At 39.2% G+C, this 18,315-nt stretch overlaps 1 protein-coding gene across 1 annotated transcript in view; it reads left to right on the top strand.

Moving 5' to 3' along the window:
* col27a1a (collagen, type XXVII, alpha 1a) overlaps positions 1-18,315 on the top strand; it is an 85,727-nt gene that overhangs the window by 25,235 nt on the left and 42,177 nt on the right. Inside the window, exons 8-16 of the mRNA XM_049466506.1 lie at positions 2,979-3,023; positions 6,555-6,608; positions 9,170-9,214; positions 10,629-10,682; positions 11,921-11,965; positions 14,025-14,078; positions 16,261-16,305; positions 17,430-17,483; positions 17,598-17,642. Coding sequence (XP_049322463.1) covers positions 2,979-3,023; positions 6,555-6,608; positions 9,170-9,214; positions 10,629-10,682; positions 11,921-11,965; positions 14,025-14,078; positions 16,261-16,305; positions 17,430-17,483; positions 17,598-17,642 — 441 coding nt within the window. The remainder of the gene's footprint in view (positions 1-2,978; positions 3,024-6,554; positions 6,609-9,169; positions 9,215-10,628; positions 10,683-11,920; positions 11,966-14,024; positions 14,079-16,260; positions 16,306-17,429; positions 17,484-17,597; positions 17,643-18,315) is intronic.

The raw sequence follows: 18,315 nt of genomic DNA, 5'->3' as shown, positions 1-18,315 counted from the left end.
TCAAAACACTGCTTGGACACACCTTCTCATTCAATGTTTTTTTTTTTTTATGTTTTATTTTCCCCTGCATTTTAAATTAACACTGAAGTCATTCAGACTATAAATGATCACATAAGGAATTATGTAGTAACTTAAAAAAATTAAAACAAACCAAAATGTGTGTGTGTTTATCGAGCGGGGTGTACGTGCTGGGCACACCTGTAGGAATGGACTGATGACTGACTGTTGTCTAGGTTCATTTTAGTCAGTGGCGCACCTGTGATTTCTGCCACCAAAATAGCAACATGGCAAAAATGCGCAAGGCATGAAAATAGAATTTGGACGGGGTGAAAGATAGCAAAGAGCATCGCAACAATCTTTTCTATATGTTTACAAAGATCTCACAGGTTCAGTCTCACAGGTCAGCGTTGATGTTTTTAGACATGCTCAGCTGTTTATCACACTGTGTGAACGAGCACTGGCAGATGAAGTGTAGTGTGTATTCAGAGTGTAATACTTTTATTACTCTTACACTTATTGGTCAGTAAATCGTGAAATTGCTGATTTCCTTTAACTACAAACAACAGCTCGACTGCTGATTGCGATTAGATGGTTACTGCGTTTACAATCCTGGAATGGGTGAGGTGTGTGTGTGTGTGTGTGTGTGTGTGTGTGTTGGCTTGCTTGCTCTGGGAATGGGCTTCAGATTTTTCCATGGAACACACTGATGAGGGAAGCAGACGTCCCTCGAAAGTGCAGCAGAAAATGTTGTAATTTCACAGCTTTGGCTAAGAGCAGTGTGTAAGTGTGTGTGTGTGTGTGTGTGTGTGTGTGTGTGTTTGGGTGCTTGTAAGTAGCGTGTTTTGGATCTGAATAGGTTTCCAGACACTGACGGGTCAGAAAGAGTCCTGCCAAGGTCTAACTACACCCTTTATAGTACAGCAAAGAGGTTCCTCTTAAACACATATACATACACACACACACACATACACAAACACACACACATACATACATGCTTCTGTTTCACCTGTACATCATGTACTGCTTTACAACGTGCATGAGAGTAAATAAAATACAAATGTGAGACATGCACTAGGTGGCGCTAAGCTGAGGGGGTAATATAGTGAGAATTAATCCCTGAAAAAAATAAATAGTAATGCTGGCAAGTGTTTAAGGTGACTCGCAGTTTGATTGGCAGTTTAATCGGCTTTAATGCAGATTTCACCTCATCCCATCTGTTTGTGTTTATTCGTAAAAGGCCACTAATGTGCTGCAGCCTTACTCTGCCCAGAGTACCATTAATAAATCATAATAAAGTTTAAGCTGTATTTTAAGTACATTAAAGAGTACTCTTGGGACAGTAATGGACAAAAAAGCCAACATTTTCTGCAGTTCACTGGATACTGCTTACAGTGTTTCGTGAAGTATGTGCAGAAAACAGATCCCCACCAGAGGGAATAATACTACCAATTTGCAAGTATATCTCAGGAGACATCATCAGGCTTAGCATTTTCCGTGCCTTAAGTGTCCTGAAGTTTCAGAGTCAGAGTTTTACAATACACTCATTGACGAAAAAAATAAAATAACAAAACAGCAAAAAAGTTTCTTGTTGAAATGAGCTGATATAATGTAGCTCATAGCTGGATTTGCTTTTTGCATTATTGTCTAACCTCCTGAGACCCAGGAGTGTGTATGTTTTACTTCTCCTAGCTATATGAAATTAGCAGAACCTGACAAGTAAAAAAACAAAACTTTGTCTTTGTACAGGAAGTTGTTTTTGCAAAAAAAAAAAAAAAAAAACAATGTCCTTATATGAAAATAGTAGTTAAACATTTAAAATGTATCCTTGCCATTTAAGATTAGAAGGACTCAATTCTACAGGAATAAATAAACTAGTTTCAAACATAAAATTGGATGAGAATTGTTATCTGCACCATGTTTCTGCCTGGACTGGCTGTAAAAACTTTTGACTGGGATTCCCGCCATCTTTTTTCAGTCAATCGAGTATAATGTTGTCATGTGACCTCTAGGTAGTAGTAAGTTTAAAAAAAAATAATTATCATGGTACAGAGAAGCAGAAATGTAATGTCTCAATATGAGGATGTAGGGTCTAAAGAAGTTAATGCAATAAAAGTGCAATTTCAAAGTAGTAGGTTTGACAAAAAAAAATCTTGAATTTATTCCAAATAGTGGAACATTACTGAAGACGTCTTTGGTGTTGAAGTTTCCAATGCAAAGCCAAACAGGTTTAGTTAAAAAGCAGAAAAACATGTTTTGGCAACTACAAAATAGCAAACTTCAGATTTTAAATGATTAGAGCATTAATAACCATAATTAATAGTCCTTTTAGAATTTTATACCACAGATTGTTCGTCTAGCTCTCACTCAAAAGAGCATGTTCTTGGTTCATGGAAAATTAGCGAAGGAAGCGCACACACTCACACACACTGATACACACACATACACACTCTCTCTCTCTCTCATGGGGTTTTCCAGTATTCCAGTAGTCAGCACAATCCTGCACAGGCCCTGTGATGTCACACAAACACACAAATACAGTAAATGCTAAACTCTCACACATCAACATGAAATGCATTATCCCCCTGATTTACACAAGCACACACACACACACACACACAAACACACACAGTGGAAAATATCTGGCAGTTTGGGCTGATTGGCAGCAGATGGGGTCTGTGATTATTGATGAAGTCATCCTTAGCAGAAATGTTTTGCTGCAGTGTGGTGTGGTGTGTGTGTGGGAGAGTGTAAATAAGACTCTGCTTTTGGGCGGGATTCAATTCAATTAAAGTATGCTATAATTGATATTAGCAATTTTCCACGTATTTGTAACTGTGATTAGATAAGTGTGACAAGTGTATTACTTCATTTAGTAGCGGATACAGAGATTGGTTTAGATAATGCTGTAAGTAGCTAGTGTGGTGTATGGAGGAGTTATAAAGGGAAATCAGTCTTAATTTTTTTGTATCTTTCCACAGGGACTGAAAGGTCATCCTGGACCACCTGGCCTCCCGGGAGAACCAGTGAGTCTTTCTAACACCTACACAAATACTTCCTACACTTTATAACTGATAAATTATGTTGCTGGTTTGATTTGGATCATGCTGCTTGCCATCAGCAGCCGGAGTCCGAGAGAGCACAAATGACCTTGCTCTTTCTGTGGTACCTGGATGGCATTTCCAGCCCACATCACTTCTAGTGTGATGTTGGACAGCACATTCATCTTTTGGCTCATTGGAGCTAGAGATCTAGCGCTTTCCTCTGAGCACAATGGCTACAGAGTGAGCTGCATCAGCAGCAGTTAAAAAAGATGCAGTGACTGGCTTTACATGTTATTGGAGGAGGCAGTGTGTTGTGTTGGGCTTCATGTTACTATTGATATGGCATAAAAAAGTGTTTTCACCATGCAGTCAGCTCATACACTCATTCCTCAAGCATAGCTTACTGCAGTACACTCACTTCTCTCCTTTGAAAGTGAGGTTTTATTGGGATAGATTGATGGAAAAGGGAGGTAATACAATAAATCAAAGCAGTCACACTACAAAATGAACAATTATAGTCTGATTGAAGCAAACCCCAGACCAACAATTTCAGGAGGACCACTTCTGGGCTCTAAACCAGATCATACACTTGACTAAGTGTCCTGAACTCACAAGGAACATGCTCCCAGGTCTGAAAAAAGTCCATAAATCATCTTTGTACTTTAAACCTAACCCTCATCCTAGTTTTAATACCAACCATAGTTGAAAACCTTACCTTTTTTGAAAATCAGGCTTCACATCACAGCATGGACTCCACAAGCCATTTAAGTGTTCTGTGGTGGGGGGCACCAAGTGGTTCAATGGTCTAAAGTGCTGCCAGTATGATCGGGAGATTGCTGAATCCCGGTCATGCAGCTTGCCATCAGCTGCCATAGCCCTGAGAGAGCACAATTGGCCTTGCTCTCTCTGGGAGGGTAGGTGGCGCTCTTCCCCCATAACTCCTAGGGTGATGTCGATCAGCACAGAGCATCTGTGAGCTGATGTATCGGAACCGAGTCGCTGCACTTTTCTTCGGGTGCGCTGTGAGGCTACTCAGCAATACTGCATCAGCAGCAGTTCGAAAAGAGGCGGTGGCTGACTTCGCATGTATTGGAGGTGGCATGTGCTAGTCTGAGTAGTGTTTTGTGGTGTCCTGTGGTGTCACAGGTTCTACAACCTACAAGACCTGCCTCATGTTTTGGAGATGTTCTGACCCAGTCATCTGGCCATCACATCATTTGGTCCTTGTCAAAGTGCTCAGATCCTTATTGGAGGAACTCCAGGGAGGAGGGCACCTTTACATTAGGTATTATTAGTTAATAAACAGGTTGCAGTTTAACATGTTTTGAATCTCTGTGTCAGAAGAATCAGGTTAGAAGGATAGAAGGTAAAATAAATCTCCCAGGCAAAGAAAATGTAACCAGGTAACCTAGCCTATACCCATCACTGCATACACTTCCACACAATGCATACACCCAACAGTTGCTGAGTAGGCTTCTTTCTGCACCCAAAACACAAAAATCACATAGACTCCACACACACAGCATACACACATTCCCACTCACACACACACACCCTAATGAAACTGTGTCATCCCCGTTTCGCCCCCTCCATTCCCACAGTGTGCTGAGCTCATCATTGAGTAGGATCGCAAACACCTGCTAGTGGACAGGCAGACACAAACACACACACACACACACACACACACACTTATACACACAATTGGTGTAACTTGACAATTTGGGATGCGCAATCAGGGAAATTGTTCTTTGGAAATGTGTCACAAGTGAAATCACCCCATAGGAGACATTTAACAGGGGAAATTACTCAGTGAAGTGCTGTGGGTATTCTTGCTAGGCTAAAGGTTAGCCCTTGTGCAGGACAGCAGAACTATACTGTAAAACAACACTGTAAAATGCCTCCCCTACATGAAACATTATCTATCAGCTGAGATACTTAAATAAATAATATGTTATGTTTACCAGTACTTTATTTCTGCTGGAAAGACCCTAGAAAGATCCTCAACTTGAAAACACAACACAGCAGCAGAATAATATTGATTTGTGTAAATTAGCGCTGTTAGCAATCAAAACAACCAGCTAATATTTAGCTTGGTCTGAAATTGACCTAGAGCACATTACTGCTGTCCAGTGAAAACCATTTCTGTCTGCTTTTAGTTTTTTACATCACTTGAACTCTGTGGCTGTTTTGTATACTATATAAATAACTATGGATAAATAGGCCAATATAAATGCTCTAAAATAATGAGGAAAATGTTTATTTGACATTAACTTTTATTCAAAGTTTAGAAAATAATTTGCCCTTTCTGTAAAGTCACCGTTTTGGTGATACTTCTTTTTCATTGGACAGCGATGATATTGACCACTCTTTAAAAATAAGAGATGAGTTCCATTTTCAAAGTTTATTGGTTGGCAATCATAAGGGCTCAAGCCTCAAGCACTGATTACCAGGTTTTTATACTCAAGTTAATTATGCCACCAAGTTTGAACTGGTTCGCTTGTGGTGAGAACATGATCTGGTCTCTATCTGACCCAGCTATCAAATATACTTCTTTTTTTTATTTGGCTAAACTGCTGATAAGGTGCAGTTTAATCTGATATATTAGCAAGGTAATATACTGCTATAAACAAATGCCGTCTCTGCTGCTTCATGCTGTTTACATGCGCGGTATGTGCAACTTTGTGCTGCACGTCCTATTGGAAACACTGTGTTTAAAAGCGCAGCATCAAATTTTCAGCGTTTTGTGTTAAAGCTGTTTCAAACTGCACAGATACACATGGAACACAGAAGCTTCAAGCTATAATGACTTTCTTGCTCCCACGCCAGACAGCTCTGACCAATCAGAGGAGACAGTGTGCTTGTGCGGTTTATTGGTGCACATTTTGGTGCATTTAGGTTTATGCCTAAATGTGAAACCAGACTAAAAAGACTGAGAAAACTTTCCAAGTAAACAAACTCATCAGCTGATCCGGACCATAGAAACCAACTACAAGTGTAAAAACGCCCTTTAATACTCAGCAAATTAAAGTTCTAACTTAGAAATCCTTCCAACCAAAAATTTAAAAAAGTTTTCTCTATCCAATTTATCATGCATTCTTTGTTCCAGCTCCCCATGTTGGTTTTATCTCCCCTTAAACAAAAGTATATGCAAGTATTTTACATGACACCACTTATATAAATATAATTCCATTCTTACATTCATTCTTTTATTTACATTTAAATACTCACTTTAAAAGCTTGCGATTAATTGCAGTTAATCAAAGAATATTGTTGTGAGTAATCGGATTAATTTTTTTAATCGATTGACACCACTAATTATAACACAAATAATAGCAAGGTTTTCTGAAATTGCCTAATTAATAATAGATTTGGATCTACAAATGTAATTTTAATTTGCGTTTTTGAGCTAAAAATGGCAGGCTGTAGTAGAAAATATATGCCTATGAATTTTCATATATGTAAAAAAACAATATTCCTCTCTCTCTCTCTTTCTCTTTCTCTATATCTCCACAGGGTGAACAAGGGCCTGAGGGAAGTTCTGGTGCCAAAGGCTATCCTGGCAGGCAGGTGCAGTAGATCTTCTTCTGCTGTGAAGTGTGTGTGTGTTTGTGTGCATGTGTTTGTCTGATTGTGGGTGTGTCCACCTGTGTTGTTTTGTGTGTATGTCCTAATTTGGGTGTCTGTAGAAGTGTCTTTTTATCTGTTTTTTCCTGACAGTTGATTTTTAGGTTTTTACACTGATCAGCCATAACATTAAAACCACTTACTTATGTAAAATTAGTAACTGGTTATTAGGCTCCAATTGCACCTGAAAGGGTGGGATATATTAGGCAGCAGCAGGTGAATAATTAGTTATGGATAACAGACAAACATTGGTGGTCAGTGGTCAGTATCTTCCAAAAGTGCTCCAGAAATATCTGGTGAACCTGGTTTTGGGTGCCCTTGGTTCACTGACGTGATCCATAGAGACCTCTCCTCACAACTTCGAGGATGTATAGGATTTTCTGCTAATGTCTTGGTGCCACATACCACAGGACACCTTCTGAAGTCTTGTGGAGTTCATTCCTTTGTAAATGTATGATATTTATGTCGTCCATTCATATGGAGAGGATACCTGTCATTTGTGTAGTGATGAGTTACTGTCAATAGCAGCAGGAGGTGTAGTTGAGTGTAACCAGAAGCAGACTGATTAAAGATCAAGATGTTTGCAGATTCGGAGAGGAAGTTCAGGAACTGCTCAGGGATTAAAGCTGTGTTCAGCTCTAACTGTTTTAATGTTTAAACATTTCAGGCCTGCTTTGAATATCCTGTTTTTTATTGAGTTTGGAACTGCGGCAGTGTAAAAACCAAAAAGTTCCACAGCAAAATCTTTTCTATTCATTTCTGCATCTTGAAATCATAACGGCGGCGGTAGAACGTCTGCGTGATCATTAAAACAAGGAAGCTCCATTCTTACACCTTCGTCCATAAAAGGGAAGGAATTATTTAGTTGTTGTTTTTTTCCTCTGCCTTTTATTTCTAAAATGATAGAAGACAGAATGTAGAGAAAATGTCACCACAGTTCAGGCATGAAGGCTCCATGCTGTGTAGCCTGGTTGGAATTTACTCTAAGGCCTTAGGACAGCTCCAGTCGTAGTAATTCGAAGTTCCATGTGTATTTTTGTACTTTTTCACTCATCTCACTGTGCTTGTGACAAGCTGATGAGTTAATTAAATTCAATTTTGTTTATATAAAGTTTTTTACAGCAAATGTTGTCACAAAGCATCTTTACAGAGATACAGGTCTAAGCCTCTTAAGAGTAAACACCGCAGTGATAGTGCCAAGAGTGCCAAGACGGTGGTGGCAGCAACAGTGGCAAGGAAAACTTCCTTATACTGAGGGAAAGAAACCTTAGGAGGACCCAAACTCAGTGAGAGAAACCCATCCCCCCTACCTTGACCTGGACAGTTAAATCAGTCTTAAGGTGCTTTCACATCTACCTTCTTTGTCTGGACTTTCAGATTCAGTTTCAAACCAATCAGTATGTTCCAAGCCAAAGTAGCAGATAAGAAAGGAGCCACAAACCACGGCCCAGACCAAAGGTCTCAGGCTGGATCTGCTGAACCATGGTCCAGTTCATTTGCCACGTAAAATCAATCTTCCAGATGGTTTGAACCTTCAGATCAATTGCAGGAAGTTCAGTCAGTATTTAAACAAACATGAAGAAAAACTCCCTTTGGTGTGCTGGTGTGTCATGCAGCAGTATGGACACAAAAACTCACACACAATTACACGGTTGACATATTGTACAAAAAATCGACATTTATCATGGACAATTTGATAATTGTGATATGTGTTTATTTGTATGTATTCAAATGCAGCTTTGCAAAAAATATAAGAGACCACTTCAAAAGGATAAGTTTCTTTGATTTTACCAAATTGAAAACCTCTGGATTATAATCAAGAGGAAGATGGATGATCACAAGCCATCAAACCAAGCTGAACTGCTTGAATTTTTGCACCAGGAGTGACACAAAGTTATCCAAAAGCAGTGTATAAGACCTGTGGAGGTAGAACACGCCAAGATGCAAAAAAACAGGGTTGTTCCACCAAATATTGATTTCTGAACTTTTAAAACTTAATGAATATGAACTTGTTTTATTTGCATTATTAGAGGTCTGAAAGTTCTGCATCTTTTTTGTCATTTCAGCCAATTCTCATTTTCTGCAAATAAATGCTCTAAATAACAATATTTTTATTTGGAATTTAGAAAACATGTTGTCCATAGTTGTATAGAAATAAACAACAATGTTAATTTTATTCAAACATATACCTATAAATAGCAAAATCAGAGAAACTGATTCAGAAACTGAAGTGGTCTCTTAATTTTTTCCAGAGTGGCACATAACAGTGAATTGTATTTTAGCCAGTCATGCAATGACCCAATCAGTGCTGTCTTTGAAAGGGTATAATTGCTTTTGGTCTTAAAATGACAATAATGTTGTTTATTGCAATAATTTCTGGTATGATATATCATCCACAAAATATTCTTATTATGACAGACCTACATTTAGGTAAAATAAATGAAATTGTCATAGTAAAATGGTCACTGACCATCCTCTCTCTCTCTCTCTCTTTTTTGTTTTAGGGGCTTCCCGGACCTATAGGTCCTCCTGGGCCAAAAGGTGTGCGGGTGAGTGTAGTTCAGTACTTTCGTCACTTTGTCACTGCTAGAACACCTTCAGTGCTTTTGCCTTTGCAACACCAGTGCTGTGGTCTATGGTGGACATCATAAATGTTCTCCACATGTCTGTTCCTCTCTGCCTCTGGCTCTCAATTCAAAGTGATTTGACCTTGACTCTATTATACAGCTTTTATTACCTGATCTCTCTCACTCTATCCCATCTCTCTATCTCTTTCCATCCTCCTGTCCTGCAGAGACTACAGCATGTCAAATTGCCCTGACTGCTGTTAAAGTCATAAAACTGTGTGTGTGTGTGTGTGTGTGTGTGTGTGTGTGTAGTCCCCATCCACAGCCCTGTGTCCTTTCTGATGTACACAAATGCAATTTGTATTGCAGCCACCACTGTTCCAGCGCATATGGAAAATGTTGTGTACACACTCTCTCTCTCTCCCTCGCACACACACACACACACACACACACACACACACAGTGTCGTGTTTGTAGCTGAGCTGTATTAAAAGCTCTTTATCAGACTTGGCTCCGCCCCCACTGACTGGAATTTCCTGTTTAAAATCAGACTGAGGCCCTGCTGTCTTTAGCCCCCACCACCCCCAAACATACACACGCACACACACACACACACACACACACACACACAGGCACAAACACACAAACATACACACACTACGTACACACACTACCACTTGGGCTAACCTTTCATGACTGGTACACATAATTTTACCTCAGCCCTTAACATTGACATTAAAGGCACTCCTGCTGATGTTTTGTTGTCATTGCTTTTTCTATGTGTGTTGCCTGTTGTGTGTGATTATTATAAGTGTGTGTGTGTGTGTGTGTGTGTATTTGTGTTGTTTCGTATGTTTGATGTTATATTAAATTGATGTATGTGTGTAAAATCATCGTTACTTGTCAAGACTAGTTTTGGGGTGTCCAAATAGGTTGTGTTTTTTTGTGTGTGTTTGTATTTGTGTGTGTGTGCATGCTCATACATTAGCTTGTGCACGTGTGTGTATTTCCACTCCACAGTTTCCTCAGTGAGTCATCGTGTGTATCCCTGGTGTGAGGGTATGTGCCCTTGGACTACATTGTGGAGGCCAGCACCATGCAGTCCATGGGCATATACACTTTCCTCAAGGCCTGCCTCTACCTCTCCAGTGAGACCTCAACTCATCCAACCCAACAAACCCATATGTCCGTCTGTCAGTCCTTCCCATCTATGCATCTGTCCATCCTGCTTGTCCTGCATCTCCCCTTATTGCCCTGTGATAGAATGCTCAAGAATCTGTGTGGCCTCAAAATATGTTTCTGTTTCTCTCTTTGTCTCTCTCTCTTTCTCTGTCTCTTTCCCTTTTCTTTATATCTCCCTTTTCTTCTCTTTATACCTTCCTTTCTTTCTCTGTAGGGCTTTATTGGGATCCCAGGCCTGTTTGGTTTACCTGGACCTGATGGTGAAAGAGTAAGTTTTATTGCATTTGAAATTAATTTTTAAAACTCTAGTTTTTCATTTGCTGTTGCCGTAAAATAATATAATAAGGCCACAGGATAATATATAGAAGTAGTTTGGCCATTGCACAGTACATAGAGGCCACAAGATAAAATATGTAAGCCACACATTCATTTTCAGGGCCCACAAAATAATACTTTATAGTGATAGTGATAGTAAAAAACTACAGACAACATTCCTCCCTAATTCCAAATATAAACATTGTCATTTAGAGCATTTATTTGCAGAAAATGAGAAATGGCTAAAATAAAAAAATAGATGCAAAGCTTTCAGACCTCAAATAATGCAAATAAAACATGTTAATATTTATAAAGTTTTAAGATTACAGAAATCAATGTTTGGTGGAATAACCCTGGATTTTAATCACAGTTTTCATGTATCTTGGCATGAAATTCTCCTCCACCAGTCTTACACACTGCTTTTGGATAACCTTATGCCACTCCTGGTAATAAAATTCGAGCAGTTCAGCTTAGTTTGATGGCTTGTGATCATTCATCTTTCTCTTGATTATATTCCAGAGGTATTCAATTTGGTAAAATCAAACAAACTCATAATTTTTAAGTGGTCTCTTATTTTTTCCAGAGCTGTATGTAAGTGATTACAACATCAAATAAAGTAAAAAAAAGGCTACACAATATTTAAGCTACAAAATTAATTGCATTTCTTATCCATCCTCCACCAGTAAAGGTAATTTTCTGGCTACAGGATTGCTGCTGGCCATTTTTCTTATGATGGTCCATTCTGAGCATGGGAGGTTATATGGTAGTGTGTGTGGTACTGATATAAGTTGCAGTGGTGTTGCTGGGGTTGCCTGGAAAAAAGTGGATATGTTAACTTCCCAAACATATCCAGCTGAGGGAACCTCTGGAATGAGAGAGGATGATGATACAGATGTGTGCATGTGTGTGTGTGTGTAAATAGGGGGAGTGGAATGTACATGCAGCTGACCCTGAAGTTTAGTTAAGGGCATTTGAATGAGTCATATGATAACAGAAACAAACACACACACATACACTCAATGACCCACACATACACACATACACACACACACACACACACACACACAGAGGGTTTTCTGAAACACTCAACCAAATGCCTCCCAGTTCCATCCCCAGCACACACATATACACACTCAGAAACATAACCAATCACCAATCACACCTCCACTCTCTCTTCTCCTCTGATTACAGGGCAGTCCTGGTCCTCCAGGGAAGAGGGGCACGATGGGTACGCCGGTAATGTTTTGTCTTAACATACTTTATCAAGTCTGTGTGTGTGTGTGTGTGTGTGTGTGTGTGTGTGAGAATGTTTGGCCCAATCCCATATCAGCCCTTACCCCTTCCCCTCTGTATTGCACAGGCACGCCAAGTAGTAGGGAGGTCCTGATTCTTGTTAGGCTGTGATGAAAAGTGATGATTAGCACAATTTTACCATAGTTTAATGTGTATTAGGGGTGTGCCATATCATATCATAAGCGATAATATCGCCAACATTTTTGAATATCGTGAACGATATTATACCCTGAAATATCGTGCCATATTACCCACCCCTAATTATCACATCAGGGTAGTACTTTTTTGCTGTTTTAAGCAAACAAAAAATGTACACATTTCTCATTTCCTATTAAATATTTACTAGAGACAGATTATATCTGTCCCATATCACTTATTTTACTTTAATCCTGAATATATGGAGATATTTAGAGTGCATTATTATTAGTATCATTATATTCTGAACCGTTGATTCTGTTACAAATCTGCTAAAATTCTGGATTTTTTAAATATCTCAGTTAGAGGTGTGCAATATCATATTGTATACAATAATAAAATGTAAGTTTTGTTTTGTTGCAGTAGTGTATTTTTTTTTTGTCTTATCGCCAAGAGTATCGTTATCGTGATAATACCATGAAATATCGTGATATATTTTATCGCCCAGCCCTAATGTGTAGTTTTAATGTTTTATGGCTAAATTCTTCATAACAAGCATAAAATGATCGCTAGTAGTGTCTCAGTAGCTAGCTAACTAACTTTCCCGCTCCACCTTAAATGGTGCAAAAGAAAAATGAAATAAAGCTAATCAAAGTTCATTTCAGCTCCCCATCTCAGAGGACTTAAGGAATGGACAATAATAATTAATTTCTGCACCTATCTCCCCCCTTTCTGAAGATACAATACAATTTCTTTAAAGTTAACTAGTTAACCACCAGCTAGGTTATTGAACTTTAGTGCTCCTGATTACGTATAGGGTGTTTGAAGGGTTGTCCCAATTCTTAAGGGAAGGATTTCACTTAAAAACAACACTTGAAAACAAAGGGCTAGGGGTAAGTGGTAGGGCCAAGGGGTGAAATGGGATTGAGCCTTAGTGTCTGTGTGCAACAAAGAGTGTGAAAGAGACTGAGCATGAGAGGCTGTGTTAGCATGTTGCTGTGTCTTTAAGTGATGTATTCAAATGTGAATAAGTATCAGTGTATGTGCGTGTTTGCGTATATATATAGTACCAGTCGAAAGTTTGGACCTTTGGACCTTTTCTCATTCTCATTCATTTCATTTTCTAGCTATTCTTATTGCATTACTTTATGTAGTATTATAATTTATTATTAATCATGATATATTGCCATCAGATTCCCTCAATTCTGTCTATATTATTGCATTAAACACAGATATACCAAAAATTGGTATGCTAATCCAGGGATCGGCCTGGGAACACTTACACCCTTATTAGTTGTGAGGTGTTGTGAGAAAGGTGGAAGACGGGCCAGCATGCTTGTTGCGTTCAATGCAGAAAGCCCTACATGCAAAAGTCATGGGACACGGTACTAGGCCCTTGTTCTTTGACTTTCGGCAGGTCGTTGTAGTTACAGTAGCATGTAACGCTAAATGTTTTGGAACCCCTGGTCAGAGTGTTACTCTGAATGGTCTACCAAAGGCATGGAGTTTAAGATTTAAGATGTATTTAATATGTAATTCAATATTACTTCTTTATTTATAACTTGTACAGTATAGAAATACTAAAAACAAAAGTTTGTGTATCTTGCATGGCCTGTAGACTTTTGCTGAATTATTTTTTTCCCCAATTTTTAAACGCATGTTCTTGCACTTGCCTTGTGTCGCATTATTAAATATATCATAACACATATTTGAATATAACTAGTGCAAAACCCTGTGTTTCTGTTATTTGAGAAATAAGATGAGAATATAAAAAAATAAAATCCTTAAAAGCAAATAAAAAAAAAGTTTTAAAACATTGAGTGTTTTGAGAATCTATTTTCTCTGCCTCTGTCTCTCTTTTCTAAAGGGTTTTCCGGGAGATTTTGGAGAGAGGGGTCCACCGGGAGCTGACGGGGAGCCAGTAAGTTAAACTCCACCTTGATGTCATTCATCTTTTCTATCCCAGTCCTTCTATTTCCCTGTCTCTCCCCCCTTTTCCTTTATACTTTGATTATGTCTATTTTATTTTCTCTTCTCTCTGAATAGTGCCAGTCAGCACATTATCATAGAAAATCTAAGGAATTAAGGAGACAGCAACACACACACACACACACACACGCACACACACTAGAGATAATGAGAATTGCGTATGTCTGCACATATGTCCAAGATTCTTTAGTGTTGGTTCTGTACCCCAAAACATGTTTAGCCTGACACTTGTGTGTGTATCTGTGTGTGTGTGTTGTTCTGGAAGTTATTGATGGCTTTAATAGGACTCCAGCATTCAGACCGCTGTGTTTTACACCACACTCTGAAATAAAACGCTGCTATTTCACTTGGCCACACTTAGTTTTCCATTAGCCAACACATCGCTTAACTACAAACACACATATCGCACACTGCGCACACACTCCATTCAGAGTTTTAGAAGACACTTCATATATTTACTGTGTTCACTGATCAGCCGTAACTTTAAAACCACTGCAAGGTGACGTGAGTAACCTTTATCTTTATCTGCCTTCAGTGGTTCCTTTCAATTGGTGGATATAAGAGACATCAAATAAACAATCAGTTCTTGATGTTGAAGTTTTAAAAAAAAGAAAAAAGAGCAAAAATTAGCCAAAATGATGGTTAGATGACTGAGTCAGTACATCTATAAAACAGGTCTTCAGTGGTTTCCTTGTATGCAGTGGTCAAAACCTGCTCCAACAAAAGGGCTCCAACCTGTGAACCAGAGGCAGGTTCATGAGGACCCAAGGGTTTTTCTGAATCTGTTATAAGGGCCTGATATCTGCTTAAGGTCTGATTATACTACCTCATCTGTTAAACATGGTGGTGGAGGTGTTCTGAATCTGCAGGGATTTTTTTCCCCTTACCCACAAAGTGTGTTTATCAAGATTGTTTATCAACTTTTCCCAAATATATTCAGTGATGTTGAGGTCTGGAGTTCGGTGTGGTTTGATGTTTCTTTTTAGTTTTCTCAATAAGAGCTTCTTGATTAGCTCCACATTCTTTCGGACTTACAGTGTAAAGTCTTCTTAGTATTTTTGAAGTGAAAGCATCTATGGATGTATGTTTTTTAAATCTCTCTTAAAGGTCTCATTCCATTATTTTTTCATTCATTTTAAAATGTCTAGTTGTGGTCTCTAGGATGAATGAATTAGGGGTCTCTGAAGAAAGACAGGACACTACCTCCCTCCCCCCACAGTCAATTATACAGCTCTAAACTTAAAGGACAAAATGTTTCAGAGATATACAGCCTTAGTTAAAGATATAGCACTGAGTGCTAGATAACATTAACCCTTAAACTTCACTTAACGTCACTTCACCTCCCCCCATCTGCCAAGAAAAAGTGGATTTTAGCAGAAGGAGACCTTTAAAGATAAGGTGCTGTTTATTTGATAGGGAAAGGTTTGCAGCTCTACCTTACAAAGAAGTACTTTATTATTTTTTTTACTGTAAATTCAGTCGATCGGTCTTTCGAACAGTACTCTTCACACATGTAGTATAATGCTAAAAGGGGTTTTGTGTAACATTCACCATCTGACTCCTCCCACCTTTCAGAAACCCTACTCTGATTGGTCTGATTTAACGAGGCCGCATTCAAGCGAGGCCCCATCTCAGGAAGCGTTTAGATGTAGGCTTCTAGTCTCTGGCCTTCAGTGGAAACAGGAAGTGCTGCATTGCACACATTCTTATTTCCTGCCTCCAGCCATCCCTCCATTCCTGAAAGGAGGAGTGAAGCAGCCTTTTCATCCTTCCGTCACACCAGGGAGGGAGGAGGAAATGGGTTCAGCACGGCATGGCAGAGCCAGCAACAGACCGGCTCTGTGTGCTAAAACTCAAACCCACACACATACACACACAGTGCACACCTAGTATACACACACACACACACACACTCTCTCTGAAACACATACTTGTATAGGCAGTGAGGTGTGTATGAACATATAACCGTTAAAGCTAAAAGTGTTCTAATTACTCAAAACTGAAACTTCAGTTGCTGTGTGCTGAAACATGAACCTTCACCTCATAATTACTCTCTCTTTCTCTCTTGCTCTCTCTTTCTTTCTCGCTCTCTCTGCTCTTTCTCTCATTCTCAGGGTGTTCTTGGTGCCTCCGGCCCCCCTGGAGTTCTCGGCCTCATCGTGAGTATATCAGCCCTCCTCAATTTGGTGTTTTAAAAGACCAGAGTAATGATGCAAATAGGAAATCCTACACTTTTTAAGGTGAAATTTGGAGCAGGGCAGGACAGTACAGAGTAGTTCTTTTTACAGCAGCATTATGTTGAAATCTTACCTCAAAATATTAACTTTACACTGCAATAGAGAGAATGGCATATTGATGAAACTATGGAGTGTTGCATGACCCAAATTGTATCAGTGTAAGAACCCTGCTCTTCTGTAATATTACTCTCCTACTCAGTCCACATGCTTCTTTCACTTCAGATGTTGCTTCTGTATCTCTCAGCTTGTCAACAAATGCACGTGTACAGCTGATGTGTAATAATGACAGTGGACTAAAAGTTATTTACCCTTCTAATCCGTAGTGTGGCTAAGGAGCAAAAAAATGCAATTCTCAAGTGAATCTGTGGAGGGTGACCTCAATGTAAAGCAAGTGTTATCTAGTTATTGCAAACAGGATATAAGGATAAAATGAAATCTAAGGATAAATCTAAGAATTGGTTTAGACCAATTCTTTAGAGGAATAATGTGTGGTTTATGAGAAACAGTGGTTTATTATTAATATTTAAAGAACAGGCCCTTAAAGGTGAACTCCAGTGTAAAATAGACTTTTGATGTAGTAACAAATTGTTAAATAGCCCACCTCCACTCTACTGCAGCTTTCTGAGATCCAGCAATTTTGTGCTTTTTGCCCTTTACAAAGGGTGCTTTGGGGCATCCACTTGCCCCTGCAGATAAATCGCTTTTAACACCGTTATCCAGGCTCAAAATAGCCCCACACCTCCTTGGTGGAATCCGGAGAGCCCTAACATTCAAAAGGAGGCATTAATAACTTTAAAAGTGCACAAGAATTTTTTTTAATAAGATGCTTGTACACTTTTAAATTTCTTAATGCCTCGTTTTAAATGGCAGGGCTCCAGATTCTACCAAGTTGGAGCTACTTTGAGCACGCATTGTAAAGAGTTCTGGGCAAAAAGAACAAAATTAATAGATCTCAGAAAGCTGTGGGAGAGCGGAGATGGGCTAGGCAACCAATATGTCTGATCTGAACAGGGCCGAATGATGTTATCTCCATTTCTCTCCACCAGGGTGACATGGGCCCAGCTGGACCAGTTGGTTTACCAGGATTGGACGGACTGAAGGTTAGAAGATTACTCAAACACATGCCATAAATATTGGCTATCTAATTTGTATTTGACGCTGGTTTCATTGCGTCCGAGATGGGTGTAACCTGTGTCTCGTGTCTTTTGCCCCAGGGAGTTTCCGGGAATATGGGCGAGCCTGGACTGAAAGGTGATAAGGTGATCTGAATGCTCTTATTGGCCTGTTATTCTGCAGCATGTGATGGAAATGCACCCACTCTACTCCTCCATTGACTGGCCTATGTTGAGCATGTGCTTTCAGAGTTTCCCCTCTTGGTCAGCTAGTGTAGAAAATGCCCTGAAAGCTGTTTTATACATGTGTGTAGGATGATATTTACACCTATCAGCCATAACCACCACAAGATTCATTGCTAAAGATGATACAGTTATATTCTGTAGCAGTTCAGGTTTCTCTTTCATGACACCACTGCAAACAAAGTCAATGGTGGTTTGCTGACAAACAGCCATGACCATCCTGCATTTTTCAGTCTAACAATGTGGCCCCTCTTAAAGTCTTTCAGCTGGGACAAAAGTCATGCATCATAGAGGCATGACTAATAGTTAAAGATCTCTCACCAAGAGGAATACTACACAAAAGTAGCCTCTGAGTACCTTCTCTTAGGGCAGCAGGGGAAACACCTGTAATCATTTACATATCTGCCTGCCAAATGTAACTGCATGCCAAGTTTTGCAGCAAATCTAGGATGTGTATTTTTTGTTAGTGTATTGAGTTTATTAGTTAGCAAGTGAACAGTTACTTCTTGAAGTTAATGTGTTATAGCAGGAAAATAGACAACCATAAGAATTATGAGGGCCAAATTATACACCATCA

Source organism: Astyanax mexicanus, chromosome 17 (assembly GCF_023375975.1).
Source record: "Astyanax mexicanus isolate ESR-SI-001 chromosome 17, AstMex3_surface, whole genome shotgun sequence".
Taxonomy (NCBI): Eukaryota; Metazoa; Chordata; class Actinopteri; order Characiformes; family Acestrorhamphidae; genus Astyanax; species Astyanax mexicanus.
Note: the sequence above shows the minus strand (reverse complement) of the source record. Positions and strands in the feature narration are given on the sequence as shown.